Source organism: Columba livia, chromosome 18, assembly GCF_036013475.1.
Source record: "Columba livia isolate bColLiv1 breed racing homer chromosome 18, bColLiv1.pat.W.v2, whole genome shotgun sequence".
Lineage (NCBI taxonomy): Eukaryota > Metazoa > Chordata > Aves > Columbiformes > Columbidae > Columba > Columba livia.
The window spans coordinates 9,043,905-9,071,128 of record NC_088619.1 but is presented as its reverse complement, the minus strand read 5'-3'; the positions used below and the strand labels follow the sequence as shown (position 1 = coordinate 9,071,128).

The 27,224-nt window shown below is 55.7% G+C and overlaps 3 protein-coding genes across 5 annotated transcripts; 2 read left to right on the top strand and 1 right to left on the bottom strand.

Annotated features, from left to right (window-relative positions):
• Positions 1–894: 894 nt before the first annotated feature.
• Positions 895–10,922, bottom strand: KCTD2 (potassium channel tetramerization domain containing 2). Its single transcript, XM_065034073.1, has 6 exons — positions 10,569–10,922; positions 9,004–9,112; positions 7,687–7,778; positions 6,952–7,047; positions 4,804–4,929; positions 895–4,238 (listed from the first exon to the last, which is right to left on the bottom strand). The coding sequence occupies exons 1-6, from the start codon at positions 10,854–10,856 to the stop codon at positions 4,209–4,211; spliced, it is 741 nt and encodes a 246-aa protein (XP_064890145.1). The 5' UTR covers positions 10,857–10,922; the 3' UTR covers positions 895–4,208.
• Positions 10,923–10,924: 2 nt separating this feature from the next.
• ATP5PD (ATP synthase peripheral stalk subunit d) lies at positions 10,925–14,112 on the top strand. Its single transcript, XM_065034080.1, has 6 exons — positions 10,925–11,053; positions 11,290–11,412; positions 12,383–12,479; positions 13,334–13,405; positions 13,724–13,786; positions 13,909–14,112. Exons 2-6 carry the CDS (start codon positions 11,291–11,293, stop codon positions 14,038–14,040), a joined length of 486 nt encoding a protein of 161 aa, XP_064890152.1. The 5' UTR covers positions 10,925–11,053; position 11,290; the 3' UTR covers positions 14,041–14,112.
• Positions 14,113–14,342: 230 nt separating this feature from the next.
• LOC135575664 (glutamine-rich protein 2-like) lies at positions 14,343–22,665 on the top strand. Of its 3 annotated transcripts, none has more exons than XM_065034057.1 (15): positions 14,343–16,978; positions 17,163–17,405; positions 18,111–18,783; positions 18,921–19,015; positions 19,143–19,234; positions 19,369–19,507; positions 19,673–19,864; positions 20,113–20,244; positions 20,448–20,525; positions 20,810–20,974; positions 21,128–21,249; positions 21,565–21,630; positions 21,742–21,880; positions 22,032–22,167; positions 22,452–22,665. In XM_065034057.1, the coding sequence occupies exons 1-15, from the start codon at positions 16,604–16,606 to the stop codon at positions 22,574–22,576; spliced, it is 2,772 nt and encodes a 923-aa protein (XP_064890129.1). In that variant the 5' UTR covers positions 14,343–16,603; the 3' UTR covers positions 22,577–22,665. The 3 variants fall into 3 exon arrangements, with proteins under 3 accessions (XP_064890129.1, XP_064890128.1, XP_064890130.1); XM_065034056.1 differs by having other exon boundaries at positions 22,029–22,167; XM_065034058.1 differs by lacking the exon at positions 20,448–20,525 and having other exon boundaries at positions 22,029–22,167.
• The last annotated feature ends 4,559 nt before the right edge of the window (positions 22,666–27,224 follow it).

Sequence of the window (27,224 nt, the reverse complement as noted above, 5' to 3'; positions counted from 1 at the left end):
TTATCCACCTTTCAGCATCACCAAAGCCTGAATATCTGCTTTGCCTCTTTGCCTCCCTGCTGCTCGTCCATCTGCCGGTACCTTTGCGTTTCCAGCTGAGTTGTGATGCTCTGTAAACAGGAAAGAACCTAAATCTCCGCTAAGCCACCCGTCTCGCTAAAGACACAAACACTAGGAAGGCTGGCAGCTTTTGGAGGGGACGTAACAGAGCAACTATTCAAAACAAAACTCCCTCCAGGGTTTCTGGGCCCACAGCTGCCTGGCAGTTGCAGGCTCAGAACACAGGGGGAACGCAGCTGTGAGACACTCCAATTATTTTCCTCACGTTCATTCCATTTGTCCTGGTGGCAGCAAAACCTTGTGCCTTTGGTCTCGTTTGGAAAGCTGTTTGCAAGCTCCTGCCCACGTTCAGCGGGGCCTTTTGTGGCAAAGCTGCCCCAAACAGTCAGAGCGCTCTGCCGTGTGCTGGCCCAGAGACGAGTGGGATTTAGCACACACAAGTGGACAAAAGTCCCTTTCCTTTCTTAGCTACTCATGTTTAATACCTGCATTAACTTTCTAATTGTGTCTGTTAGTGGAAACCGTAAAGCTAAATGTAGAAGTTTGGATTTTTTTGTATAAGAGAAAATTAGAAAGAGGCCTCACTTTGCCTTTTTCCCTGTTACTAACCTAGAAGGACTCCAAAATCTAATTATATATTCTCCTCTTGGCAAATTGTTATAAATGAACTGGAGCCAGAAGCAGGTGCCGAGTTTTCACCTTTCTTTCCCCATAATGCAGTGTTGGTGTGGTAAGGTGGCAAACGGATGCAGAGAAAGCTGCAGGCTTTGCTCAAACTTCTCAAACCCTTTTCACAATGTTTATTGAAAAAAAAGATAATCACAGCATCTCAACTGTTATTCAAACACATTTAATAAACAAAGAGAAACAGTAGCAAAGGGCACTGAGATGTGACAAACTGTACAAAACCTCTGGGTTCACAGGCAAACCCGAGGGGAGGAGCCCCCGGCCCAGCGGCGGGGCTGGGAGCTGCTCCGTCCCACCGCCCGCAGCGAGCTGTGTCCCCCTTGCCGCGGCCACTCAGTCACCCCTGAGAAAAATCCACTCATTTTTTAAACAATGTGCAGAAACAAAGACACTTTAAGAAGTTAATTCCGGTCTTGCCATAACGGAACAACTTAGGCCACTGGGAAAGTTTAAAAAAACCCCCAAACCTAAAGTGTCCTACTCTCCGTTCCCTGGATTAACGCTTTAAAATGAACCTTCCCAAGAGGCACGAGCACCCTTGGGTATGCAGTAATCCACCCCTGCTCAATACCTTTTTATTTTTAGAGTGAATGGGACAAATTTCATCCTAATTCAGCGCTACTTTTGACGTAGTTGTGACTGAGTGGAAGGCAATAGAAGGAAAAGCCCTGTCTTGAGTGCAGAAGGGACACGACTGGTGCATAATGCTGAGACCAGCCTTTGGTCTCAGGGTAAAGTCAGGAAAGGAGAAATCCTCCCTGGGAATGTACCTGCTCTGGATGGGCTGCACACCTGGTCCTAAACATCGCCCAAGAATCCAGTGTCCAGTACCTGTGACTGGTTTTCCACCATAACCTTGTTCTGTTGAAGACCTTGCAATCGAACCCAAAGAGTCTTCTATCTCCTGGCACGTCCTTGTTGCAGCGTGGAGAGGAAAACCAAGATGCAACTCTGACAAGTCTTTCTTGCACGTGTGAGTTAAACAGCTGCTCTGCTCAACCAGCGATGGTGATTTTTAGGCTCTCTGTGGCTTGGGGGGAGTGATGGCATCGCTCTTGCATCAGGCAATCCTCCGGTGGGCTGCACCACGTAGGGCATTTTTTGGTGATACAGAAAAGCAACGAGGTATCGTCTTTATCTACTTGAGCTGTACCGACAGAAAACTGCCCTTTGCACCTGGTGTTGCTGTGAGCTCCGTGGTCTGAACAGCGAGGTGCTCGCTGGCATCCGTGTGACAACAGCAGCTCGAACAGTTCCTGTTGCCTTTAGTTTGTATTTCTTGACCAGTTCCCAGAATCTCCCTCCTCTGAGAATGGGAAAGATGACAGATGAGAGCGTTAAAGGGCTTCTTATGCTGCTAACTTGTGTACATGCGATTCTAGATTTCTTAGCTGTGAGCACAGATGGACAACGACTGAGGCTACAACATAGTGACAGAGGAGAGAGATCTAAACACATCACAGTGTTATTTAGGCCCAGCCAAGGAGTACAGCCTAATCACACCGAAACCATCTCACCACACCATAACAGAAAAGATGGAAGGAGCAGAAGAGCTGGGTTCTTCAGTGGGATGCCGAGCCAGATGTGTTTCAACATCCTGAACTGACACAACGTGAATCCAAAGACATTTGGCACGGTCTGTTGCTACCAGGATTAAACGAGCGCAGATAATTAACCAGTCTCTCTTGAGAATGAGGCGAAGCTTCCACCGGAGGAGGTACGTTGGCAAAGCAGGGTGGGAGAGGACAGGCGACAGTCCGAGCAGAGGCAGAGTGCAGCGGCGTCGTGTCGTGTCGCTCAGCGTCTTGTTTGCTGAGCCGGTTGTTGGACCATCAGTAACGTTCTGCTATCGCAAGGCCCTGTCAGCAACAAGGGATAAGATGGGAAACCTGCCTAATTCTGTCTCAAAACTTCAAGGAGATTCCAGGTAGCTGAAGTCGTCCAGAAAGGAGCCCAACTCCTCAGTCCAGATGAGGAATTTTCTGGTCCCTTAGTGAGAAATATCTGCTCTGAGCTCGTTAATGTCTGTGAATTCCAGCATCTCTGAAGCTTTGCGTTGAACGTCAGGTTTGGGACTTGACTCAAAAAAAGACCCAGGTGCCTGGACACATGGGCTACAAAGAACAAAGCCAGGATGAAAAGGGGAAAAAACATGCAGCAAATTCCTAAGAAATTCCATTTACCAGACTAGGAGGGACACGCCCGTGGTTAGGGACGGCACAGATGAACAGAGCGGAACCAGCGACTGCGGTTTGGCTAAGATTAGAATCCAAGAGAGGCACAAACAAACATTTTGCACATCCATCCAAGGCATTCCAAAAAAAAAAGAAAGAAGTCACAGAAATTGACACATCACTTTGGACAAGAAACATTACACCAGTTTGGCAACTTTTCACCAACCCCCCCCACCCCAACTCTGCGATGTCCCTCTGTCATTTGAGGTGATCACGGGACATGAAGGGGCTGCAGATAAATCACTGCATGTATATCAGGGATCTCCTCTGCAAAGGATCTCGGGGGTTCAAACAAACCTACCTGCTTGCTACAGTACAAAAGAAATTCTGCCTGAAGTGTCCCCTTGGTGAGAGGGGAGGAGACAGAGCCCACACTGCTGGAGACAAACAAAGCAAAGCTGAACTTGGCAGCAACGAGTCCCCAACCTTGAGACTTTGCACCAGGCTCAGGTATGGCCGTGGCAGGGATCTGGAGGGGGAGATGTCACCACTCTTCAGGAGGGAAGTGTCAGGGACAGAACGATCGCTGTTGCTATTCTGGGTGACCACAGGTCTCTCTGTTGATGCGTGTGGAGTAACAGGCTTTGGAAAACATCAGGAGCCTGTATGTAACGGTGTTAACAGCGAGACCTGTGTTAGACGTACACACAACTCCTCGCACTTTAGTATCTAAGCTCAGCTCTTAGGAATTGAACAAGGAATAAATATGAAGCAAAAATGGAAGAGGTTTGTGGGTTTTTTTTACAAGTGGTTGTTTTGTTCCTCCTTTGAAAGCCCTGTTCTGATCTGGGGGGCACCACAAGGTCCCTGCACTTCTTCTGGTGGCAGATGTGGGTGCAAGAAATGGCACAGCTCAAATCCAGAGATTCCCACCTGTGGAAAGTGGGACAGATTCCTGCGGACCTGAGCGACCTTCGCAAAGGTTCCAACTGGGAATCTGGCCCAGCCATAGCTGGAAAAATTCAATACAGTGCTGGCCAAAATACCAAAACAAATACTTGCGGAAAGAACTATCCAACTGCAAGAGCCTTTTCCTTCCTTGGTTTTGAGGGTCAGAGGGAAGCCTTTGCCTGTGACCAGAATTACTCGCTGTTGGCAGGACAGGCTCGGCTTTGCTTTGCGTTAGCCTGGTTACTGTACAAGGGCACGGTTGCACTGTGGAGAGATGCTCTGCCCAGCCCGACTGTCCTTTGACATCTGGGAGTTTGAATGGAGCGGACACTTGGATTACATCCGGGATCCTCGCTCTTGAAGAATCTGAAAAAGAAAAGAGCTTCTATAAATACCTTGGACAAGTTTGGCTGCAAAAGTTCGTGTTCAGAGTCCTTGTTTTTTTTACAGAAAAAAGGAAATATGGACTCGGGTCAGAGTAGCTTCTGGCTTTTATGCTACCACAACAAATGACAGGCTGGTTACAGCTGAGCCCCTTCTCTAGAACTCATGCTTAGCTGCTTGCCAGGAGTTAAGAATGTTGCCTTTTGTTGCTACCCTGGGGAAAAAGCAGAGTGGAAAGAAGAGAAAAAAGCTTGTCCCTTCAAGCACAAAATGTGACCAACCTCCAAGGTCCTTGCTATGCTGTCCTCCCTTTCCAAGTCTATCTCTTTCCTCCAATTTTTTTGTCTTCCTTTGAAACACAGAAAGAGCCTCAGCTCTTGTCCTGCAGCAACATGAGATCTTCCAAGAGGGGAAGATGATGTGTACAGGAGGCAATAGGAAAGCCGGTGCGCAGAACTGCTGCTGCAATGATGGATCCGCTGGTGTAAGAAGGGCGTTTTCTTTGCGTAGGGGAATTCAAGCCGACAGCCCTGAGCAGACAGCTTACCTTTGCCTTCTCGCTGGGCTCCTTGACGATGCCATTGGTAGAATTGTTGAGCTCCCTGGACACAACGCAGAGGAATTCTGCCTGGTCTTCGTTTCCGTAGTTATAGGAAGATCCAATGCTGATCAGCTGCGTGACGGGAGATAAACAAGGGAACTATCAGTTAGTCCGGACTTCTTCTTCATTCTTACAGTTGCTGTGTGAGGTATGACTGTGCTGGGACACCCGTTCTGGTCGCAAAGTGTCTCCCCGCAGCCTCCTGTGTCACAGGCTTTCCCGTGTGTGAGGCAGGGACACAGTGACTCCAGAGCTCTCTGCTGGCACCTGGAGTCCCAAGGAGGAATTACAGCCTGAAGCTGTAATGCTGAACACAACAGAACGTTTTCCAGTTACTGAGGGCAGAAAACACATCAGATTTCCCAATATCCAGCTAATTCGGATACGGGGCAGGCAACGCAGACTGCCTGGGCCAGACTACACTGAGCTCGGCTCTCAACTTGCCTTGTGACTTTGTGTAAAAACTGGAAAGGCAATTCTTTACCACAGACAGATGTTAAATTAACTGGGGGACATGTGGCAGACTGGCACCATTCTTTATGCAGACGCTGTCAAGATGGAGTTGGATATCTGTATAAATGGGATTATATTCTGCTGTTGTTGTGATGAGGGTCTGGACTTGATCCAAGAAATCCCATCTGTCTCATTTATCATTATTACATTAAAAGGACACCCTGGAGTGCAGAGCCAATTTGTCATTTACAACTCAGTTCTGCTTTCCAGATAATAAATCTAAGTACCCTGAAGAAAGCAATGTGAATCTTATCATCTGTGTATATCTAGGAAACTTTAATATGCAGCGTGCACCCTGACTTCTGTGTCTTAAAGGACTTTAGAAGAGAGACCTCTGCATTTATGTGTGAGACAGATGCAGTCAACAGCCTTCCTAGACAGACAATTATCTGTACGGTTAGAGTGCAGCTGCAGGAAGATGTGGGGGGTGTCGTACTGATTCACCTCCCATACTGTTTTAAGTAGGTTTTGATGTTTGTGCTGAGGCTGGTGGGGATCTCAGTGGTTTTTGCAAAGGTGGTGGATGGTGGAGGGAGGGAACAGGCAGGGAACTCCAGCACCTGCTTGTAACCAGTATCTTGATCCTATTATTATAGATTTGAAAAGCAGGACTAGGAAAGAGGCGAGGTTCCTGTACAGGTTCCTGTACAGGGCACTACGTACAGCCTTTGAGTTTTGGGGTGTTTATGTGCATGTGTGAAAGGTGATGTCTGTTAAGTAAATTTTTGGACAGCAACACCTGGGTGTTGGAGAACTGCGTTTCCATAAAGCTGCTACTGGCTCTTGGTCACAAGACTTTGCTGCCAGCTCACAGGGGCAAGAGTTTTTGCTGCCTCTCCACTATGCCATAGGAGTTTTCAGGCATTACAGAACAGATATTATGAAGAAGTGATGCCAAGTGCTGCTACTAATCCAGTGCCTCATTTCATGTCAGCACATCTCCCACAACATCCCCTTGCACCGGAGCTGGACTAACTGGGAGGATGGCAGAGCTGTAATCCTGAGCCTACTCTGCACTTTCTTAATATAGCATTGACAGGCAGGGCAGCTGGTTTCCAGGTCTCCATCCTCCTAAATAAGAGGACTGCGTTTGGTTCCAGAAACCAGATCTGGAACTGATGCCACATGCAGCTTCAGTGACACCAAGCCCCGAAACTGGCTGCGTTACAAAGGCATCTGCAGGAAGTGGATTTCTCATGTCACTCAGCGCCTCTTTAGCAAACGCAGGAGTTGTGGCTTTGAGCTTGTGAAAGAATTGTGCTGTGCGTTTTTTTTCATGGCTCTGAAAATTTTCCTGGATAAAACTGTTTTAGTGGAGCCTGGTATATGTGATTAAATGCAGGAGAAGGGAAGAATTGTTCTGGGACTTGACAAGAGTACAAGAAGTCCTGAGAGAAAATGAAATCTCTCTTGGCAGTTTGAGTGGATTTTGCTTTTCCCTGTCAGTTATTCTATATCAGCTGACTGCTGCTCAGCTCAGAGCGGTTATTCAGAAGAGCAGCATGAAGTGCAATTAAACAGCAAACTGCTGATTCCATGCGCAGCTTTCAAACGGACTCTGCTGGTTTTTGATAATGGTACCTGTTCGAATTTCCACCCGTCGGACATCGTGGACACCATCTGTGTGAGCTCCTCCTCTTGGCACTGCAGGACCCTGTACACGTGCTTCACAGGTCCCTAACGCGTGGAGAAGAAAAATACGTGTGAGTTTAGTAATTGTTATACTAGTATCAAGCTAGGAAATTAATTAATAAGCCTCTCCTGATCAGTCATTTTGTTATTTGAGGAAGTCTGGGCCCCACAGTCTTTCTGAGGTTTCATCCTTCTGATCACCCAATTGATTCCAAACCAGGTACACACGCCTGGCACGCGTCTCTTCACAGCCTCCCAGGTGTCTGAGGGCCAGTGAAAGCAAAACTACTTTGTCTTTCAATGTTAAAATCATCTGAGCAGCACTGGGAAAAAAATGCCACAGAGACAGATCCAAAGGGAAGAAAATGGTTTAGAATTTGAACTATTCTTTACACACCAAAGCAGTATGTTTTGCTTTATAACTACCCAGTTTTCTCCTGGCTCCTCTTGTTTAACCGTTTGTTTCCCTGCAGTGCTAACAAGATGACTCAGTGGTTTGCGCTTACAGAACCATAATGGATATTGGTTCCTAACAGTGCCTTGGATCTACCTAAAAGCACCGATTGCATCTGTTAAAGACCACTAAACAAAAAACCTGCTACTTGAAGCATTTACAGCCACACGTCCTTCTGCTACACTACAGAAAACAACTGACTTCATAACACAGAAGTTCCTGGGCATTACCTGGGAGGTTCTGTTCTCGTTATCCCGTATCCGCTCCTTCACCAGCCGCACAAGAGACGCAATATTGTAAAACTCAGCTTCTTCCAGTACTCCTAGGAAAGGAACCAAAGCAGAGACAAATTCCATCACTTTGTACAGGGTGGAATGAAGATGATTCTGCTACAGGGATGCAAGAGCTGCTCCTGACTCCACATCTAGCCCAGATGTGAGAAAATCCACGAATTCTAAATAGACTGTGCCACTGATCTCATGTTCTCAGGCTGGAAGAAAATGACCAATGAGCTGTCATTTCCTTCTGGGACTCAGAGGTTCCCTAAGGAAGATTATTCCACTTTCCCTGGGATTAATCAGAAACCTTGTGGTACAATCTCTATTTTATTTGCACAGCTTTATTAGGGGAAAGTCACCAAAGCTGCCAGCTTGTAGAGAACTGCTGTCTGTGGAGATGTGCTAATCGATCTTTTCCTCTGCCAGAAACCTTTGAACTGATCAGATGAGTGCCAGGTTCTGTGTGAGCCCCAGACTGCTGCTTCCTGGAAGATACAGAATCTAATGATTCAATCCCTGTTAATGAGTAGCCTTCTGAGAAACTAATGGTACTAACAACTCTGCTGGGAAATGCAGCTTGCTCACCCCCTTACACATCCCAATGTCAGGAGCCCAGTGTGCTCAGGCAGGTTTCTGGCCACCAGCACCCTGGCTTGTACCAGCACCGCTGTGGCCAGCAGGACAGAGAAGTGATTGTCCCCTTGTGCTGGGCTCTGGGGAGACCAAACCTCAAATCCTGGGGTCAGTTTTGAGCTCCTCGTGACAAGAAAGCCCTTGAGGTGCTGGAGCGAGTTGAGAGCAGGGAACAGAGCTGGTGAGGGGCTGGAGCACAAGTGTGATGGAGCGGCTGAGGGACCTGGGGGTTCAGCTGGAGAACAGGAGCTGAGGGGAGACCTTCTGATCTCTGAACTGCCTGAAAGGAGCTTGGAGCCAGGGGGGTCGGGCTCTGCTCCCCAGGAACAAGCGCCAGGAGCAGGGGTAACGGCCTCAAGTTGCACCAAGGGAGCTTGGATCTGGGGAACAATTTATTCTCATAAAGGGCTGTTGGGCATTGGAACAGGCTGCCCAGGGCAGTGCTGGAGTCACCATCCCTGGAGGGGTGAACAGATGTGGAGATGAGGTTCTCAGGGACATGGAGTAGTGCTGATGTTGGGTTAACTGTTGGCCTCAGTGATCCTGAGGGTCTCTTCCAACCAAAATGATTCTGTGATTCTCTCGGATACAGCTCTCTAACAGCATTTGCAGCTCCTCCCCGTGACTTTCTCTTACCTTCTTCTGCCAGCTCCTTGTTTATGATGAGCTTCCCGTGTCGGAGGTAGTTCAGTATTGGACCAAAATATGTGGGATCTCTATCGATCAGATACGCCCCGGTCTCATCCTGATGAGTGTGCATGGGAATGAAGCAGGGATGGTTAAGTGATATCAGGAAAAAACATCATTTCAGTTGAAAACAATAAATTGAGCAGTTTCTCCTTGAGAACCTGGATTAATTTGGCTATGAAAGGTGTAATGACTCCACATCTGAACCAACAATTTTTGTTTTCTTTTCAATATCTGAACTCAGCTGCAGATGCTGCAGATGCTGCCAGTTAAAACCTTCTAGGACAGAGTTCATGTACCTAGAGAGGAAAGCAGGGATTAGCGTTTTTTCCTCTGCAATAATAAAAACCAAAAGCAGGCAGTTGTGTTCTGTCTATGTTTGTTTTCCAGCCTAGTTTAACTGGGAGACTCTGGAGGCAAATAGATCTCCAGCTCTAGCTGACAGCACATAATAACTACAGTAGCTCTTTTCTTGTTGTTTCTTCCTACTGCTGAAAATGCCTTTTGCAGCGCACCAGCCACGTCTCTAGCAATCAAATAACTATTGTCATTAAATAACCAACGATTCACAACCAAAGCATCTCTTGAGGCAGCTTTGAAGTGCTGACGAAGCCTGTGCTTTAATCTGTCGTATAACTCCCCTAGATTACTTTAAAGCAATACTTATCCTTTCGATCAATCTGCTCCAAAGCAATAAAAACTGTGATAAAAGCCCTTTGAAATGTCATCTCCTCTACCTGCTGATGCTGGTGCATGCTGTTTTGATCACAATCAGGCTTTATCTTTTGATTAAATTCTGAACAAAGTGGCAAGAGACCTGAATAATCCGCGTCTGACCTACCCACAACATATTTACAACACTGTGCAGTGGTACCTACAGAAAACCCACGATTACAAGAACAACTGTTTGCAAAATCCTTAAGATATGCTGCAACGACTGCAAAACTATCCACCCGTGTATGGAATGTGCTCTGTGGTCTTTTATGAGAGCAAGGTGAGATATTATAGATATAATATCTATATATCATAGATATACCATAATATATATCTCTTTTCTATGTATATTTTATACTATATATATATATACATGCTTAGGGTGAGAAATCATTAAAATCCCCATTTCTCACAAGGTTTTCTCCCCGTTCCCTCCCTGCTGGGGAAGGGGCCGGTTTGCTCCCTGAGGAGCCGCGTCACGGCGCGAGGTGGAGAGGACCGGGGGGTTACAGCCTCTCCGCCCTGTTCCCGGGGACGTAATGGGAGCCGTGTGACACGAAGGACGTGGAGCTGGTGTGGGTCAGAGCCACGTGTGTCCCTAGGGACGGTGGGAACGGGGCTGCCGTGGGCTCGGCCCATCCACACCACGGGGACAGGGGCTGCTGGCCCTGGGGACACCGGGAGCTGGAGCGGCACCCCGCTCCTGCAGCAAGTCGGGGCGCTGCCCCCGGTGACAGGCGGCCCGAGGAGGGGCGGTCACCGCCCGGGTCCCGCCGGCCCCGGTCCCCCCCGGGCCTCACCTTGTCGGAGCCGAGCTCGGGCCCGTCCTGGCAGCAGAGCCGGCACAGGAAGGACTTGGGCTCCCGGCACAGAGTCTGCCGGGTGCTCACGAAGTACGTGCCGCCCACGTTCAGCCGAACCCACTTGGAGGCCGCGGGCGGCCGGGCCGCGCCGGGCGGGGACTGAGCCCCACCGGCTCCCGCCGCCGCTCCGGCCGCGCGGGGGCTGGGCGGCCCCGGCGCTCCCCCGGGGCCCGGGCTGGGCGTGCGGCCCCGCGGCGGCCCGTCCGCTGCCGCCAGCTCGGCCATGGCGGAGCCGCTCAGCGCCCCCGCGCCGCCATCGCCGCCCGCAACGCCGCCGCTTCCGGCGCGGAAAGCGCTTCCGGGACGGCGGCGGAGGCCACCGGGAAGGCGGAGAGTGACGCCTTCCGGTGTGGCTGAGCTCTGATTGGGCGGTGGGGTCGGGGGCGGGGCTTCCGGCGCTGTGGCGGTGTCGGTCAGTGAAGGTGAGAGCGGGGCCGGAGAGCCGGGACGGGCCCCGGGACTGCGGACCCGCGCTGTGGGGTCGAGGGAGAGAACGGGCCGGGGAGGGGGTGTGAGGCCGCGGCCGGGCCGGCTCTGTGCCCCTCAGGCCCCGCTCGGTGCCGTCGATCCCCGTGTCCCCAGCCCCGAGCCTCCTCGGCCCCGCGGTCCCGGGCCCTGCCCGCCCCAGCCTCACCCCGCTGTGTCTCTCTCCCGGCAGCATGGCGGGCCGCAGAGCTGCTCTCAAGGCCATCGACTGGGCGGCCTTCGCCGAGAGGGTGCCCCCCAACCAGCGGGCCATGTTCAATGCCCTGAAGACCCGCAGCGACGCGCTGTCCGCCCGGTGAGTGTCCGTCCAACCCGCCGCTGAACCGTTCGGCCTTTGCGGTGCTGCCCTGGGAGGCGTCGGTAGCGCTGGTCTCGCAGCAGTGTCCCGATGGGCACTGAAGCAGGTCACCTTCGGGACAGCTAGTGGCTTTTCCTTTGCAAATCTTCTTTACTTAATCCTACCCGGAGTAAAGCAATAGCTGCAATGTGAAAAAGCAGCTCTGTGAAAGCGGTTTGCTTTGGAGTGGGGCCTGAGGAGGAGCGGTCACCACCCCAGGTCCCGCCGGTCCCCGTCCCCCCGGCCTCGCCCTGCCGGAGCTGAGCTCAGGCCGGTCCTGGCAGCAGAGCCGGCACAGGAAGGACTCGAGTGCTGCACAAAGCCTTCTCAAATCTTTCAGCACCTGCTGCTTCATACAAATGTTGGCTGTTGCAGCCACAGAATCCCAGAGTGTCAGGGGTTGGAAGGGACCTGGAAAGCTCACCCAGTGCAATCCCCCCATGGAGCAGGAACACCCAGATGAGGTTACACAGGAAGGTGTCCAGGCGGGTTGGAATGTCTGCACAGAAGGAGACTCCACAACCCCCCTGGGCAGCCTGGGCCAGGCTCTGCCACCCGCACTGAGAAGTTTCTTCTCATATTTAAGTGGAACCTCCTGTGTTCCAGTTTGCAGTCAATATTGCTGACTGCCTCTAGCTCAGCATTGTGCAAACTGCCTGACCCTTCCTCACAGGGCTGCTCTGCAGCAGTTTGACGTGGAGCGGGGCTGCGGGCTGAGCTCTGCTTGTCCATATAGACAAGTCTGTTCCAAGGGCAGAGGGGTTTGCAGAAATGGTTCATTGCTGCTTGTTAATGGTGGACCTGAAGATGTTTAAACTAAATGTACTCAGTTCTGCTGGCACTCTGGAAAGTAACCATGGCAGAGAGCAAGTGACAGCACAGAGTCGCTCCTGGGGCTGGTGGTTACTGGTGTCCTCTGCCTCTCCAGGTTGGCTGCTCTGCCAGAGAAACCCCCGACCATCGACTGGGCTTACTACAAGACTGCTGTTGCTAAATCTGGCATGGTGGATGAGTTTGAGAAGAAGGTCAGTGTCTGTGTCAGCTCTCTGGAGGTTTAAAAGGGGAACGTCTCTGGTGTTGAGAGGAACACACCAGAACTGGCAGAGGAGGCTGGTTTTGGCTGGCAGGTGCCCCAGATTTACACCCTGCAGTGTCACCAACCTCGAGGTCACTTCAGCGCCGTTTTTCAGGAGGAAACATGTGGCACTGTACAGGGAGAAAGCTGGTGAAAGAGAACTTAATAAATTATTTTGGCTGTGGGAGTGTATTCGGGCAGTGCCTCTCCTGAAGCAAATGTTCAAAGCGTTTCCCTGACTCACAGAAGGGGGTGGTGTGTGGCTCTGTGCCCTGTGAAACGTGTCCAGCTCACACATCCCTGCAGGGGTTGTCGTCCTCTCTGCAAACAGGAGCTGACAAGCACGAGCGAGGCTTTTGCTGCAGGACACATGTTGTCAATGGCACCAGGAAAACTGGCCTCCCAGGGCTGGGAGGAGCCGCTGACCTCAGATGGATCTGAGAGCTTTGCCTTGGGGGAAATGTCTGTGATAGGTTAAATCTTTGGGATTAGATGTCCTTGCTTCCTCAGAGCGCTGTGCTTTGCTCTCTGCAGCGCTGTGATGAACGTGTGTAGTGTTACGTGTCGTGGGTGTTAAGCAGTGCAGAACAGGCTGCTTTCAGCTTGTAGGCGAGCAGCCCTGCTTGTGAAGGACACAGTCAAGCTGCAGCGACCAGTTTTAGAAAGCTTGTTAACTTACACGGTTATGAGTGTATCCCGGGAGGGAAGGAGGGAACGCTCTCCCGCTGCTGGGAGGGTGACCTCAGTGTGAAAGATTATTTCAGCCAAGCAAACCATGTACAAATTTTCTCTTCTGATTTACAGTTCAGTGCACTAAAGGTTCCTGAGCCAGTGGATACACAAACTGCCAAAATCGATGCTCAAGAGCAGGAGGCTGTAAGTGTTTAAACTGTTCCCTCACCCCGAGGTTGTCTCTGACTTGTGCGAGGATGGGATGGGGTGAGAGGGAAGGGATGTTCTGCGCGGGCAGGGCAGAGCTGGAGGCTCCGGCTCTCATACATGTCTCTGTCTTTTGACTAAGCGATAGGATCTCTGCACACAGAAGGGTTTGGCTGGCTGGGATTTGAGCAAGATTGTGTCCGCTTATCTACTGTAATGATGATGCATTTTAATGCCAACTTAAAGCGTGGGGTTACAGGTTCACTCTATGTCATTGTCTTAAAAATCTCCACCATGTCCTCTGCTTTCCCACAGTCCAAGAGCACCGCTGAGTACGTGCAGGCTTCCAAGGCTCGGATTGCCCAGTACGAGCAACATGTAAGTCCAGACTTAGCCTGTTGAATATTCTCTTTAAGCCAGCCTGGCAGGTGCCAGGAAGCACCAGCTCCTTCTTGCTGACAAGTGCCGTGTAACGCGTTTGTCTCTGCTCCCACTTCCAGCTCCAGAAGCTCAAAAGCATGATTCCCTTTGAACAGATGACGTTTGAAGACTTGAACGAAGCCTTCCCCGAAACCAAACTGGACAAGGAGAAATACCCGTTCTGGCCCCACAAACCGATCGCTGATCTGTAAACTTGTCTGGAGGCAGTTTGTCTAACGACTGTCAGACTCCATGATCTTTTAAATAAAGTGCTTTCCCTCCTGTCCCTGGCTTAGATCTTAGACATGAGGTTGCACAGTTTTGAGACACATGGAACAATACAGTAATGTGCAAACAGCCCAGTTTTCCTGCATTTTGTCCTTTCCACCTTGTTTTTGTAGCAAGGACCACAGTCCCAGCTGGGCCTGTTGATCAAACCAGGTCCTGTTGTGTCTTCTGTAACGCAAACAATCTTTGTGTTCATCTTTGCAACCACCCGGTGCAGGAAATGTGGTTCTTCTGCCACTGCAGGCCAACTTGGAAGTTGAAGCCTTTGGAGATCCCGGAGTGTGTTTAGTCATGACCTGTGATGCCATGGGAGACAAGTCTCAGCAGTTCTATGGGCAGAGATCTGGGGCTGGTTTCTAGGCTGGTTGCAATGGTTTAGGTGCAGCCAATTGCAAAAAGATTTGGAGTGTAGATGTGTTGAGATGCATAATAAAATATATATATATATATTTTAAACATCACAAGTATCACCCTGTTAATCCTGGTGATCTTGTTATTCTTTCTGTCCTGGGTTTCTGAACAATATGGATCTCGCTAACGCTCTGTGTCACCCCTTCACAGATAGGAGAGAGCCCGTGGTTGAATTTGTGCGGCTGCCCGTTTACCATCCTGTCCAGGTGAAGTTCCCGTGCCACCAGCCCCTGAGGACCTGGACAGATAGCGAGACACCAAGGAGCCCACGTACGGCATTTCCTAGTGCCGGGCCTCCCCTCGAGGTGCTCTGCTCTGCGCTGGTGGGAAGGGCTGGGCTTATCCTTCCTGTATTTTGACTCTGGGCACTGTGGCCCCCGCAGGGTGGCGGGACGGGACGACGGACCCTCCTGCCTCGTGCTGGCATCTCGGGGCAGAGGCGCTTTGTGCCGAGCGTCCCCTCCATCACCCGCTTGGGATTCTCTGGTCCGTGACCCACCGAGCGGTCCCAGGTGGTGGGGCAGCTCCACCTGCAAACTCTGCGCACAGCACCGTGCCAACTGCATGGCTGTAAGATCCTGGAAAAATCATTAAATTAACTCAACTCAAGGATTCGGGGTTTCTGTGCCGTGTTCCCCAGAAAAAGGCTCAAAGGAGCTGTCTGGTAAAATGGCAGCCAGAGGGGATGATGTCCCAATGCCCGACAACCTTTTCTGTTAAGGAATTGTTCTCCAGATCCAACCTCAACCTCCTCTGGCTCAACTTGAGGCCATTTCCTCTTGTCCCGTCGCTTGTTCCTGGGGAGCAGAGCCCGACCCCCCCTGGCTCCAAGCTCCTTTCAGGCAGTTCAGAGATCAGAAGGTCTCCCCTCAGCTCCTGTTCTTCTGCTGAACTCCCAGGTCCTGGTGTCACCTGCAGCATTTCCCTCCTCGCAGCACTGATTCCCTCGACCACGTCAGAGCTGAGCGGGAGAAGAGCAGCACTTGTCACTGGCCCCAGCTGGAGGTTTCCTGGTCAGCAGCCGCTGGCTCACGCCAACGGTCAAGAGAGGCAGAAGAAATCCCTTCAGAACAGCTCCCTCTCAAAAGACACCCTTCTGCTTGATGAACCGCAGGGAAAGGCATCCTAAACCAGGCACCTTGACCTTGTTTTCAGCCCAGGTTCCCAGGTGCTGGTGCACTCGTGAGCCAGTCGCTGCACATCTGCCACCAAGGGGAATCGCCTCCGAGGCCAACTGTGCCATGGGGATATGAAAGGGTTAAACATCGGGAGAGTTTGATTTAGTGCACAAAATGGATAAAGCCATTCTCTCTGCAATTAAAACTGAGGGTATTTTATTGAGTGAAATGAGATTTCATTCCCCATGACCTGTGCAATTGTATTTTGAATCTGGGCACGGGCTGCAGTGACCTGCCACAGCATTTGAGGTGTCACCAGCTGCACTGTGGGTGGTAAAGTGGGAAAGGCAGGAGGGAGCCTCAGCATCTCCCATCCCGTGGATAACTTCATCACAAAGGACCAGGGCGGCGCCCGCTGGCTCCTGGGGCGGCTGTTGCCGGGCAACAGAGACACTATATTGTCCCCTGTCACCTGTGCCCCTCGCCCATTTGGTCACTGGCCGTGGTGGGATCACTTGCCGTGGTGGGATCACTGTGGTGGTGGACTCATTTTGGCAGTTGGATCGCTTTCGGTGGTGGGATCGCTCTTGGTGGTTGCATCACTTGTGGTGGTGGGATCGCTCTTGGTGGTTGCATCACTTTTGGTGGTGGAATTGCTTTTGGTGGTTGAACCACTTCTGGTGTTGGGATCGCTATTGGTGGTTGAACCACTTCTGTTGGTTGAACCACTTTTGGTGGTTTGACCACTTTCGGAACTTGGATCTGTTTGGCGACTGGATCACTTTCATCACTCGGATTGCTTTTGGCACTTGGAACTGTTTGGTGACTGGATCACTTTCTGTGGCAAGAAGGAGGAGGAGAAAGGCTGCTGGCTGCCCATCCCTCCAACATCATCTCCGGACAGAAGAGCTCCCGTCTTCCCACATCCAATTCAGTGTTTTCGGGCAGAGCAGCAGCGATGGCCACACGCGGACTGCTGGAGATGCTGAACGCCGCCATGGGGACACCCCATTTGGGGGTTGTCGACTTGGTGGCACTGCACAAATTGCTGGAGGCCATCATTGGGCAGCTGGGCCAGCAGGAGCTGTCTGTCCTGGAGCCAGGGCAGAGCCTGACCCCCGGCCTGGCAAAGGACCAGGACAGCAAGGCCCAGCCTGGCCAGGAGAAGGAGGAGGACGGAGCCCTGGGCACAGGGCAGCACCTCTGGAAACCAAAGCAGCCGCTGGATGAGAAGGACACGCTGGAGGGGACCGGGAGCAACTCCGAGGTCTCCTCCGTGGCCACGGAGGCCATGCCAAAAACAACGAAAGAGGAGGAGAGAGACGTCCCCAAGGTAGATGCTCTTGCTGGTCCCTGGGTGCTCCCCCACGAGACGCCCCCTCCTCCGGGTTCCGCGCTGCCGTCGTGCCGCCCTCAGCCCAAGGGCTGGGTTAAGCCCGAGCTCCCGCAGCAGAGCACAGCGGGGCCCAGGTCCCCAGGGACCCTCCCCTGGGCTCACCCCCCACCCGCTCTCCCAGAAAAGGGCTTCGCTCCAGGACCTGTGGGAGGAGATCAACAAGTTTAAGAAGGCGCAGTCCAGCCTGGAACAGGACGTGCGGGAGATGAAGGAGGCCATGCGGGAGGCGCATTCTGGCCTGGAACAGGACATCCAGGAGATGAAGGAGGCGCATGTCGGCCTGGCAGAGGACATGCATGCCCTGCAAGAGGCGCATTCCGGCCTGGCGGAGGACATCCAGGAGATCCAGGAGACGCTTGGCCTGGTGAGCATCCCCTGGTGCCCCGGGAGGGAGCTGGGCCCTCGTCCCTCCCCGCTCCTGCTGCCCTGTCACACTGTGCCCCTGCCCCACGGCCATCGGTGTCACCAGCGTGAAGGGCAGCAGGAGGGAAGAGTGGGAAGGGTGTCCCAGGAGTTGCTAAGGCACTTTTGAACTAGAGAGCCCTCAAAACAGAACCATGGGAGGGGCAGGAGGGGAGATAAAGCTCTGCCCGTGCAATTCAGCTGCGGCCCCCAGGCACAGCCCTGCCCAGCGTCCCTCTGTCTCCTGCCCCAGTTCATTTGGGGATACTCTTTAAATCCCGCTCCCACATCTGAGCGGGTGTCCCTCTCCTCACCCAGCTCCAGGGGAAGCCCCGGGACACTGCCGGGCTGCGCAGGGACAGGAGGCGGCTGCGTCCCCCGCTCCCTCGGGGACACCAGCCCTCCAGCCTCGGGGCACAGCCTGTGGGCTGGGGTGCTGGGCAGTGATGCTGGGTGTTCCATCCCTGGGGATCCCACCCCTCTGGTTCCATGGCCGGGCTGACCCCATGATCACTTTGCATTTGGGCTCTCACGTTGAACATGAGTTTGTCTCTGTGAGGTTTTGGTTTGGGGACAGGGACTGGGGACATGGCGGGGGGTTCTGGGGTCTGTCCTCACGGCTGCCCAGCTGCCGGTAAACCTGCTGCCCTTTGCCTCTTCTTCCCAGGAGGGCGGTGGGGGCCAGTCTGCCCCCGCTGAGCCCACCCAGGTAGCCATGGACAGCCAGGCCAGGAGGAGCTCCGCACTGGGGCCGAAGGGACGTGGGACACAGCCTGGGATGGAGACCGGCAAGGGGACTGCAGGGTCTGGCTCCCCTGGGATGCAAGCAGGGACACAGGGGGAACCAGCGACCCCTGTGAAGTTGTCAGGCGCTCCCTCCATTCACAAGAGGTCTATTGGTGCCGGCGCCACCACCCCGGGGATGCAGCCAGGATCACGGGGCACCCAGGCCAGCACCTCGGGGCTGGAGCCAGGATCACTGGGCACCCAGGCCACCAGCCACCTGGGGACACAGCCAGGGGCCCCTGACACCCAGGCCAGCACCTCGGGGATGCAGGCAGGATCACCCGGGACCCACACCACCGCCCCTGGGGTGCAGCGTGGCTCCTTCAGCTCCCAAGCCACCATCCCAGGGGATGCCCAAGAGCCGGGCAAGCCCTGGGGCTCCTCAGGCTCCACCATCACCTCCAGCTATGAGCTGGAGATGCGGGAGGTTCTCTCCCAGGTTGGGCAGCTCGGCCAGCTCTGTACTGGTCTGAACGAGCAGGTGGAGCAGCTTAAATCCGCAAAAGCAGAACGCGCGGATCTTGAGGACTTGCGCCGGCTCTTCCCAAAGGGAGGTGAGAGCACGGGGGGGCTGGCGGGGGTTGTTTGGTGTGGGGACACCCTGGGTCAGGGGCTCGTCATGCTCAGAGCCTGGCCCCACGGGTGAGACCCCCTCACCGACAGCACATCCCCTTGCACCATGTCCCTCTAGGCCGGCAGAGCATCACCAGCATCCTGGCTGACCTCAAGTGCCAGATGTCCTTGCTGCAGGACATGGCCAGGGCCCTCCACGGGGAGAAGGAGAAGGTGAGCCGGCAGCAGTCCCCGAGGGGCTGCGGGATGCCAGTTTGGGCAGGGAGGGGACAGCCAAAGGGTCCCCGTGCCGGAATGACACAGGGGGCTGTGCCCTCACCGCCCCCACTGCCGTTCCCAGATCAGCAAGGTGGAGGATGCTCCCAGAAAGACGAGGGGGTCTGGAGCCGGTAGGAAAGCAGACGGCAGCGGCCAGATGACCCAACAGCCGCGGTAAAAGAATGGGAGAGGGTTTCCTAGCCTGCAGGGCTGCGAGGGAACCTGGGGTCTGGGAGCATCCCAGTTTGGGGGCCGAGGGACACCCCCACGAAGGCTAAGCCTGCCCCTGCCCCTGTCTCGCTGTCCAGGCCCAAGGGACAGAAGGTCAAGGCAGAGCGCAAGGAGCTGGGGAAGAAGCAGGAGCCGACCCAGGCCGAGCTGGAGCAGTTTGCGGCCAAGTACGTGAATAAGTTGGTGATGGAGGCAGCGCAGCAGCTGCAGGCAGAGGTGAGGCCCGGGGGCAGCGCTCCCAGCCCCTGCTGGCTCCGGGGGGGGTCCTGGCGGGGTCCTGGCCACGTCCCCTGGCTGGATGGGGCCATGGAGCCTCCACGGCACCTGGCCTTGTGGGAGGCATCCAACCCGGCTCAGAGCTGATTCCTCCTCCCCTGCCAGCAGGTGGACGAGCCGAGGACGACGGCGCAGAGCGGGGGACACGAGCACGCAGGGTGCCACTTCTGCAGCCCGGACACCAGGGTGCTGCTGGGGAAGCTCCTCCAGCGCTGCGAGAAGCTCGAGGAGCAGGTGGAGTCCCTGGTCCAGAAGACGGGCAGCAAGGTGGAGAGTCATCCGAAGTGGAGGAGACAGGTAAGGAGATGTGGTGTAGGGGGCTTGAGCTGCCAGGACCCCTCATACATTTCTGCTTTGCTGTAACATGGGGGAGCCCCTCGCTGCCCCCCTAATTGGCTTGTCGGAGTCAGCAGCACGGAAGGGAACTAAAGCCTTGGAGAAAATGTCCTGCTTGCACTGAGAGCCCGTGGCCACCAGCCAAAATGCCCTGGGTCTGTCCCCGCGGGGCAGCCACCCCCTTGCTCAGCACCGCCTTGTCCTCTTAGTCCCTGCAGCACGACGAGCAGCTCAAGTGCCTCCAGGCCAGCATCATGCAGCTACAAAAGGACTATGAGAAGTTGAGCTCGGCCCTTGCATACCTCCAGCAGGATCGCCAGCAGAAGCAGAATGACATCAAGGTGGGTGGCTGTAACCCGCAGGCAGAGCCCAGGCTGGGACCCCAAGGGGTCTGTCCCTCTGCCACCCTGCTCACAGCCCTGCACAGCTTCCCAATGCCTTTCCTGGAGGTTTCTGATGGGGTGGGGAGGCAGGGGGTGCTCGGCTGGCCGGGGGTCAGCTCCGACCCTGCCGTGGCATCACGGGCTGCTGTCTGCCTTGGAAGGCTCTGTCCCAGGCCCTGGGGAGGCTGGAGAAGAAACAAGCAGACAAGGAGGAGATGCTGGTGCTGGGAATCGATGAGGTACAGGCTCGAGGGGCCCTGGTGCCAGCCAAGGGTGTCCCGGGCAGGGTGACAAACACCCCTTGTCCCTTGGGTGCCAGCTGGCAGAGCCAGCCAGGGGGAGGGAGGATTTCCAGCCCGGCTGCGGGTCCCTTGCCAGGTCCCTCTGTGGCCCCGAGTCCCTTCGGCTGGTGGGACCAACCCCACGGGGGTGATGGGGTGAACAGGGCCACGTAGCCACTTCTCCCTCTCCCGTTGTCCCTCCATCCTGTCCCCACCGCTCTCCTGCCTTTCCCCGTTGCTAGAAAGCAGACAAAGCCGCCCTGGCTGACAAAGTCAGTCGCAGCCAGCTTGAGGCGTGCGAGGAGCGGCTGACCAAGATGGTGGAGGAGGTGACGAGCCAGGTGACGGGCCAGGAGAACGGCTGGCTCCAGTTCCAGAAAGAGCTGCAGAGACAGATGGACTGCAAGGTGAGGGCTCGTCCCCTCCACGCAGAACTGGCACCTTGGGGGCCTGGCAGCCTAAGGCAGCATCCTTGCGAGGGTCCCCCCTCCCGGCTGTGCCCCCGGGGACCGCCATGTCCCATCCTGGGGTAGCTGGCTGAGGGTGTCACCCGTCCACAGCTGGACCGCCGGGAGCTGGGGGCGTTCCGGCAGCAGCAGGAGGAGCGGTGGAAGAGCCTCAGCGGGCAGCTCCAGGAGAAGGCGCTGCAGGCAGAGCGTGACAATGCCGCTGGGATTAGGAAGTGAGTGCGATGGGGACAGTGGTGGCTTTGGCAGTGCTGGCCCTGTTCCTGCTGGCTGTCCCAGCTCGTGCCGGTGTGGTACCTGGCGTGGGAGCCACGTGGGCAGCGCCCCTGGGGATGCTGAGCAAGTGGCTGTGCCTTGTGCTCCTGCCAGCTGCAGCTTCCCAGCGATAGAGGCGGCACAATGAGGGGGCACGTGTGGGAGGAGCTCTCCTGAACCAGTCTTGGGGGGTGGGTGCAGAGGCTTTTTGTGGCAGGTGTGCAGGTGGGGCTGTGCCCCCCAGGAGCTCCCCAGCCCTTTTCTCCCTCCTCCAGGCAGCTGCTGCCCGGTTTCCATTGCCTGTCCTGCGACCGGCCACTCAACATGCTGGCTCCTGGACCGTGAGTAACTGCCCCCTGAACAGGGAGCACCCCCCGACCCCTCCCTGGCGTCGAGTGACACATGGGGTGCCACCTGCCAGGCACTGAGCACCCCCATGTCCTGTCCCACAGGGAGCGGACGGGCGAGTGTAGATACCCCACTGTTCCGCGGAGCTGCGGGGGCCAACACACCGTCACGCCCCCGCGCTTCCAGCCCAAACCGCCCAGCACCCCACGGCCATCCCAACCCAGTGCCCGCAGCCCCAACAAGGTAGGGATGACAGAGGTGGGGAGGGGGATGCTGAGCCTGCAGGGGTGATCTGTGCCTCAGTTTCCCCGGGGAGAGCTGGCTGGGGGAGGGTTGCTGGGGGATGCGGAACGGGGCCCCGTGTCTGGGTCACACGCTCTCCCCTTCCCAGAAGGTCACGATGCAGCTGTCGGGCCAGGATGGCACTGATGGGAACCGGCAGGACGAGCAGCTCTCGGTGATGGGGGGCTCTGAGCTGCCCACAACGCCAAGGGCCACCCCAGACACCTCGACCTCCAGGAACCGGCCAAGTATGGCCCTGTCAGGGCACCGGGGGGCAGAGGACACCCTGCTGTCTGGGGGGACGGGTCTGTGCCCACATCTGGGCAGGGTTGGACGGGGGTCTGGGATCTGGGCTGGGCTGTGGGGGCAGCACTGGCTGCTGGGGCAGCCGGTCCTCGTGGTGGAGCTGGAGGGAGCTGGGGGGACATGGGGGGTGGTGCTGGGCAGTGTGGGACAACAGCCTGTGTGCTTCAGGGTGGGGGCAGGACCCTGTTGGTGGGTGTCTGTGGCTGACCCTGCCCCTCGCCCCCAGACACCCGCTCCTCGCTGAGATCAGCCGTGCTGCAGCACCTACCAGTCTCGTCTCCCAGACGCTTCACCCTGGCACCGCAGCTGCTGCCGCCCATCCCGCCCCCCCGCCGTGAACCAACCCCCTGACAGCCGGGCAGGACGGGGTCCCGGCCCCGGTCCCACCGCCCCGGGCACTGAGCAGGCAGCGGCTGCAATAAATGGCGATGGGAAACAAAGCTCTGGTGTGGTCTGAGTGGGGGTCCCTGGGGCAGGATGGCAGAAAGCCCCGCTGTGTTTGCTTTTTCAGGAGAAAAATAAGTGCTAAAAAGGTGCTTTGGGGGTGTCCAGGTGGATCCAGTTGGTATCCAGGCCCCCCCAGAGGGAGCACGGGGAGCAAACCAGTGGGCACCAGGGCAGAGCCAGCAAAGTCCCATCCTGCACCCTGGGTGGGTCTGAGGTGTCCATGGGCTTCAGAAGCACCCCCTGGCACTAACTGGGGGGACGGGGTGAGGGGGGATCCAGGGGCCTGTGCAAGAAGCCGGGCTGGCTGTCGGCAGCCGGAGGAGCAGCAGCAGGTGCCGAGCTGCAAGGCCGGGCAAGGCTGAGCTGTCACAGGAGTTCTGGTTGACAACAGGTTGACCGTGAGCCAGCACTGTCTCCTGTGGCCAAGAAGGTCGATGGTACCTGGGGTGCGTGAGGAGGAGTGTGGCCAGCAGGTCAAGGGAGGTGAATCCTCCCCCTCTGCTCTGCCCTCGTGAGGCCACATCTGACTTGTGTGTCCAGTTCTGGGCACCCCAGTTTAAGAAGGACAAGGAATTACTGGGGAGAGTCCAGCGGTGGGCTACAAGGATGCTGAAAGAAGCATCTTTCTGATGAGGAAAGGCTGAGAGAGCTGGGGCTGTTGAGCTGGAGAAGAGAAGCTGAGAGGGATCAGTATCTCAGGGTGGGTGTCAGAGGATGGACCAGACTCTGTTCAGTGGTGCCCAATGCCAGGGTGAGGGGCAACGGGCACAGACTGAAACACAGGAGGCTCCATCTGAACAGGAGCAGAAACTTGTTTGCTGGGAGGTGCCAGAGCCTGGCCCAGGCTGCCCAGAGCGGGTGTGGAGTCTCCTGCTCTGAGACACTCAAACCCCCTGGACCCACCTGTGTGATCTGCTCTGTGACCCTGCGTGAGCAGGGGTTGCACTGGGGGATCTGCAGAGGGCCCTTCAGCCCAACAGCCTTTGATTCTGTGATTTCTCTGACTTGTTCTCAAGCCGAAGTGAAATTCAGCCTTGACAAAACCCATGCAGAAGGTTTCGGTGTTTTAAGCCATGAGGCGTGTGGGCTTTGCAAAGAGTTTTGAAACTCGCCTGGGGGCAGTGGAGCCCAGCATCATTTCCCAGCACCGGCGAGAGGGGAAGGGAAGGGAAGGGAAGGGAAGGGAAGGGAAGGGAAGGGAAGGGAAGGGAAGGGAAGGGAAGGGAAGGGAAGGGAAGGGAAGGGAAGGGAAGGGAAGGGAAGGGAAGGGAAGGGAAGGGAAGGGAAGGGAAGGGAAGGGAAGGGAAGGGAAGGGAAGGGAAGGAGAGGTGAGGGGGATGGGAGGGGGAGGGGAGGGGCGGGAGGGGAGGGGACGGGAGGGGAGGGAAGGGGAGGGGAGGGAGGGGAGGTGAAGGGGAGGTGAAGGGAAGGGGAGGGGATGGGAGGGGAGGGGAGGGGAGGGGAGGGGAGGGGAGGTGAAGGGGAGGTGAAGGGAAGGGGAGGGGAGGGGAGGGGAGGGGAGGGGAGGTGAAGGGAAGGGGAGGGGAGGGGAGGGGAGGGGAGGGGAGGGGAGGGGAGGGGAGGGGAGGGGAGGGGAGGGGAGGGGAGGGGAGGGAGGGGAGGTGAAGGGGAGGTGAAGGGGAGGGGAGGGGAGGGGAGGGGAGGGGACGGGAGGTGAAGGGGAGGTGAAGGGGAGGCGAGCGCTACTGCGGGCGGAGCCAGGGCAACGGTGGGCCTGGGGACCGGGACGCTGCGGCCATGGCCACCAGGCCCGCGGGCGCTGGGGACCGGGGGCGCGAGGGCCCCCGCTGTCGCAGCTATGGGACGCGGAGTGGCTGCGGTTGGTACGGCCAGTGCGGTCGATGTCGTTTGTGCGGTTGCTTCTATTGCTGCGGTTGGTGCCGCAGCGGCTGCTCCGTCCTGCAGCATCGCGGGGGGTGCTGTTCATCTCGGCGACTCGAGGGTTAGGAGACTTCGCTTGACGCCTTGAGTTACTGGAGAGTGTGCAGAGAAGAGCAAGAGAGCTGGTGAGGGGCTGGAGCACAAGTGTGATGGGAGCGGCTGAGGGACCTGGGGGTTCAGCTGGAGAACAGGAGCTGAGGGGAGACTTTCTGATCTCTGAACTGCCTGAAAGGAGTTTGGAGCCAGGGGGGGTCGGGCTCTGCTCCCCAGGAACAAGCGCCAGGAGCAGAGGAAACGGCCTCAAGTTGGGCCAGGGGAGGTTGAGGGCGGATTTAGGAACAATTTCTTCCCCAAAGGGCTGTGGGGCATTGGAACAGGCTGCCCAGCGCAGTGGAGGGTTCACCATCCTTGGAGGGTTGGACAGACGGAGATGAGGTTCTCAGGACATGGAGTAGGGGTGGACTTGGTGATGTGAGGTTTGTGGTTGGGCTCGATGATCTCAAGGGTCTTTTCCAACCAGAATACCAATGTGATTCTGTGATTCCAGGTGTGTTTAAGGCTGAGCTGGAGCCTGGTTTCGAGGGGCTTGGAGAGGTCTGAGCAGCAGGGAGCCAGCCGGGGGGGCGGCAGAGGGACGCAGGTTGAGCAGCAAGTTGGGAAGTCCTGTCCCTGCAGGTCGGAGTGTGGACCCGACCAAGGATCTTTGGTCCCCGTCTGGGGGTTGACATGGGAGGAGTCTGCGGAGAGACCGTCTTGAGCAAGGGAAAGCCCGGCTCTTGGGATGGTGAGTGTGACGGGTGCTCAGGCAGGCCTGGGAAATGCCCAGTGCTGCTCTGGCACTGGTTGGGAGGCACGAGCCATCCCGAGGGCTGGGGGCTTCTGCCCAGCTGGCAGGCAGGAGGGGCTGAGCTCCCTGGTGTCACTGAAGGGGTCACACCTCGCTGCTCCCCCGGGCTTTCAGCTGCCATTTCCCAAGCAGCGCGGGCGGGACGAGGGTGTCGCTGGTGCTGCTGGGTTCTCGGGGGAAACCTGCCTCTGGCTTGAGCATGCTGACAAAGTCCAGCTCAGACTCGCTTGGTTTTCTAATGAGGGATCTTGGCTACGCAAGCCAAGAGAGGTTTAAGTGGTAAGTGCACTGGCCTGGTCTCCTTTCACTGTGCGTAGGTACTTTGGTCTGCTGGGAATGCCTGGGGCGGAGGAGGGGGACACTGGGATGAGGTGGCAGCCCTGGCTACCGCAATGGTCACCATCCTTGTGTGGAAGGTGCAGCTCAGGGCATCATGTCATTCCTGACCCAAAGATATTCACCTGCCTCTCCAATCAAAGGGATTTGCTTCTTTGGCTCCTATATTCTGTGGTTGCGCGTTTTCCCAAATCTGGGGGAGAATATATGTATTTATTTCAGTTCTTCCCCTCCCCTGCTCCCTAACTGCTGGTTTAGAGGCCTGTTGCTGCCCCTGACACTGAAGCAGTGCATTTGGGCTTGCCCAGGGGCTCTGAGCTACTGTCAGGTGAGAATTCCCAGATGAGGTGCTCCTTGTGGCCAGCAGCTGCCTGAAGGGAAAGCAGCTGGCTTGCTTGAGAAAGAAATGCTGTTTCTCCCTCAGCGAAGCCAGTTTTACATCCCCAAAATACAGGATCAAGTCCTGGCCCTAGCAACTCTCTCTAGAAGACATGGCAGGCATGACATTGCTGATGCTTGAGACCAAATCTTTATTCTTGGGGGATCTCAAAAGAGCAAGCCTTATTGGCTTTGGGAGCTTTTCTGCACCAGCTCAGTGAGCTCACCTGCCTCGGCACCTTTAATTTGTCTTGTTTCAGGCTCTATTGATGACATCCTTAAGGACCTGCGTGGATATGATGGTACAATGAAGCTTCTTTGCAGCTGCAAGGGCAGCATCGTGGTCCTGGTCCTCCCTTCTTGGGAGCAGGAGCTGCTGGTGCAACAGCCCTTGATGCGCGAGGGGCTCCAGTTGTGAGGGGGGAGGCAGCAGGGAGCAGAGGGGAAAGCAGGGTCCCCAGACCCAGAGGCCACTCAATAGGTTGGCCGTCGGTCTGGGGAGGCGAAGGGAAGTTTGTCCCTGATTAAAAGCCTCTGTGTTCCATGAGAAGCCGACCAATCCCGCCGTGGAGCGCCCAGGCCAGGGCTATGCCCGTGTCCGTCATCGTGATCTCTCCCTGTGTGTTTCAGTTGAACCCCGTGTTACATCCGGCAGCAGCGGTGGGAGAGCCTGGAGCACCAGCGTGCGGGACAGCAAGAAGTGAGTGCCTTTCAGATCTGTGCGTGCTCCCCACGTCCTCCTGACCTGCCCCGTCCTCAGCTTCTGCACCCGCTCCCTGCCCCGACAGGTTGCTCGCAGAGGAAGATTTCTTCAGCAAGGTCCCTGGAGAGGGAGGAGCTGCTGACCTCAGATGGATCTGAGAGCTTTGCCTTGGGGGAAATGTCTGTGATAGGTTAAATCTTGGGATTAGATGTCGTTGCTTCCTCAGAGCGCTGTGCTTTGCTCTCTGCAGCGCTGTGATGAACGTGTGTAGTGTTACGTGTCGTGGGTGTTAAGCAGTGCAGAACAGGCTGCTTTCAGCTTGTAGGCGAGCAGCCCTGCTTGTGAAGGACACAGTCAAGCTGCAGCGACCAGTTTTAGAAAGCTTG

Bases quoted from the DNA above. Each gene is read 5' to 3' on its own strand.
- KCTD2 (XM_065034073.1), bottom strand. From the start codon at position 10,856: ATGGCCGAGCTGGCGGCAGCGGACGGGCCGCCGCGGGGCCGCACGCCC. The intron at 9,113-10,568 runs GTGAGGCCCGGG...CACACTCATCAG, and splicing joins CCGAGCTCGGCTCCGACAAG to GATGAGACCGGGGCGTATCT. The intron at 7,779-9,003 runs GTAAGAGAAAGT...TTCCTTTCCTAG, and splicing joins CAAGGAGCTGGCAGAAGAAG to GAGTACTGGAAGAAGCTGAG.
- ATP5PD (XM_065034080.1), top strand. From the start codon at position 11,291: ATGGCGGGCCGCAGAGCTGCTCTCAAGGCCATCGACTGGGCGGCCTTC. The intron at 11,413-12,382 runs GTGAGTGTCCGT...CTGCCTCTCCAG, and splicing joins AGCGACGCGCTGTCCGCCCG to GTTGGCTGCTCTGCCAGAGA. The intron at 13,787-13,908 runs GTAAGTCCAGAC...TCCCACTTCCAG, and splicing joins TTGCCCAGTACGAGCAACAT to CTCCAGAAGCTCAAAAGCAT.
- LOC135575664 (XM_065034056.1), top strand. From the start codon at position 16,604: ATGGCCACACGCGGACTGCTGGAGATGCTGAACGCCGCCATGGGGACA. The intron at 20,526-20,809 runs GTACAGGCTCGA...CCCCGTTGCTAG, and splicing joins TGGTGCTGGGAATCGATGAG to AAAGCAGACAAAGCCGCCCT. The intron at 21,631-21,741 runs GTGAGTAACTGC...CCTGTCCCACAG, and splicing joins AACATGCTGGCTCCTGGACC to GGAGCGGACGGGCGAGTGTA.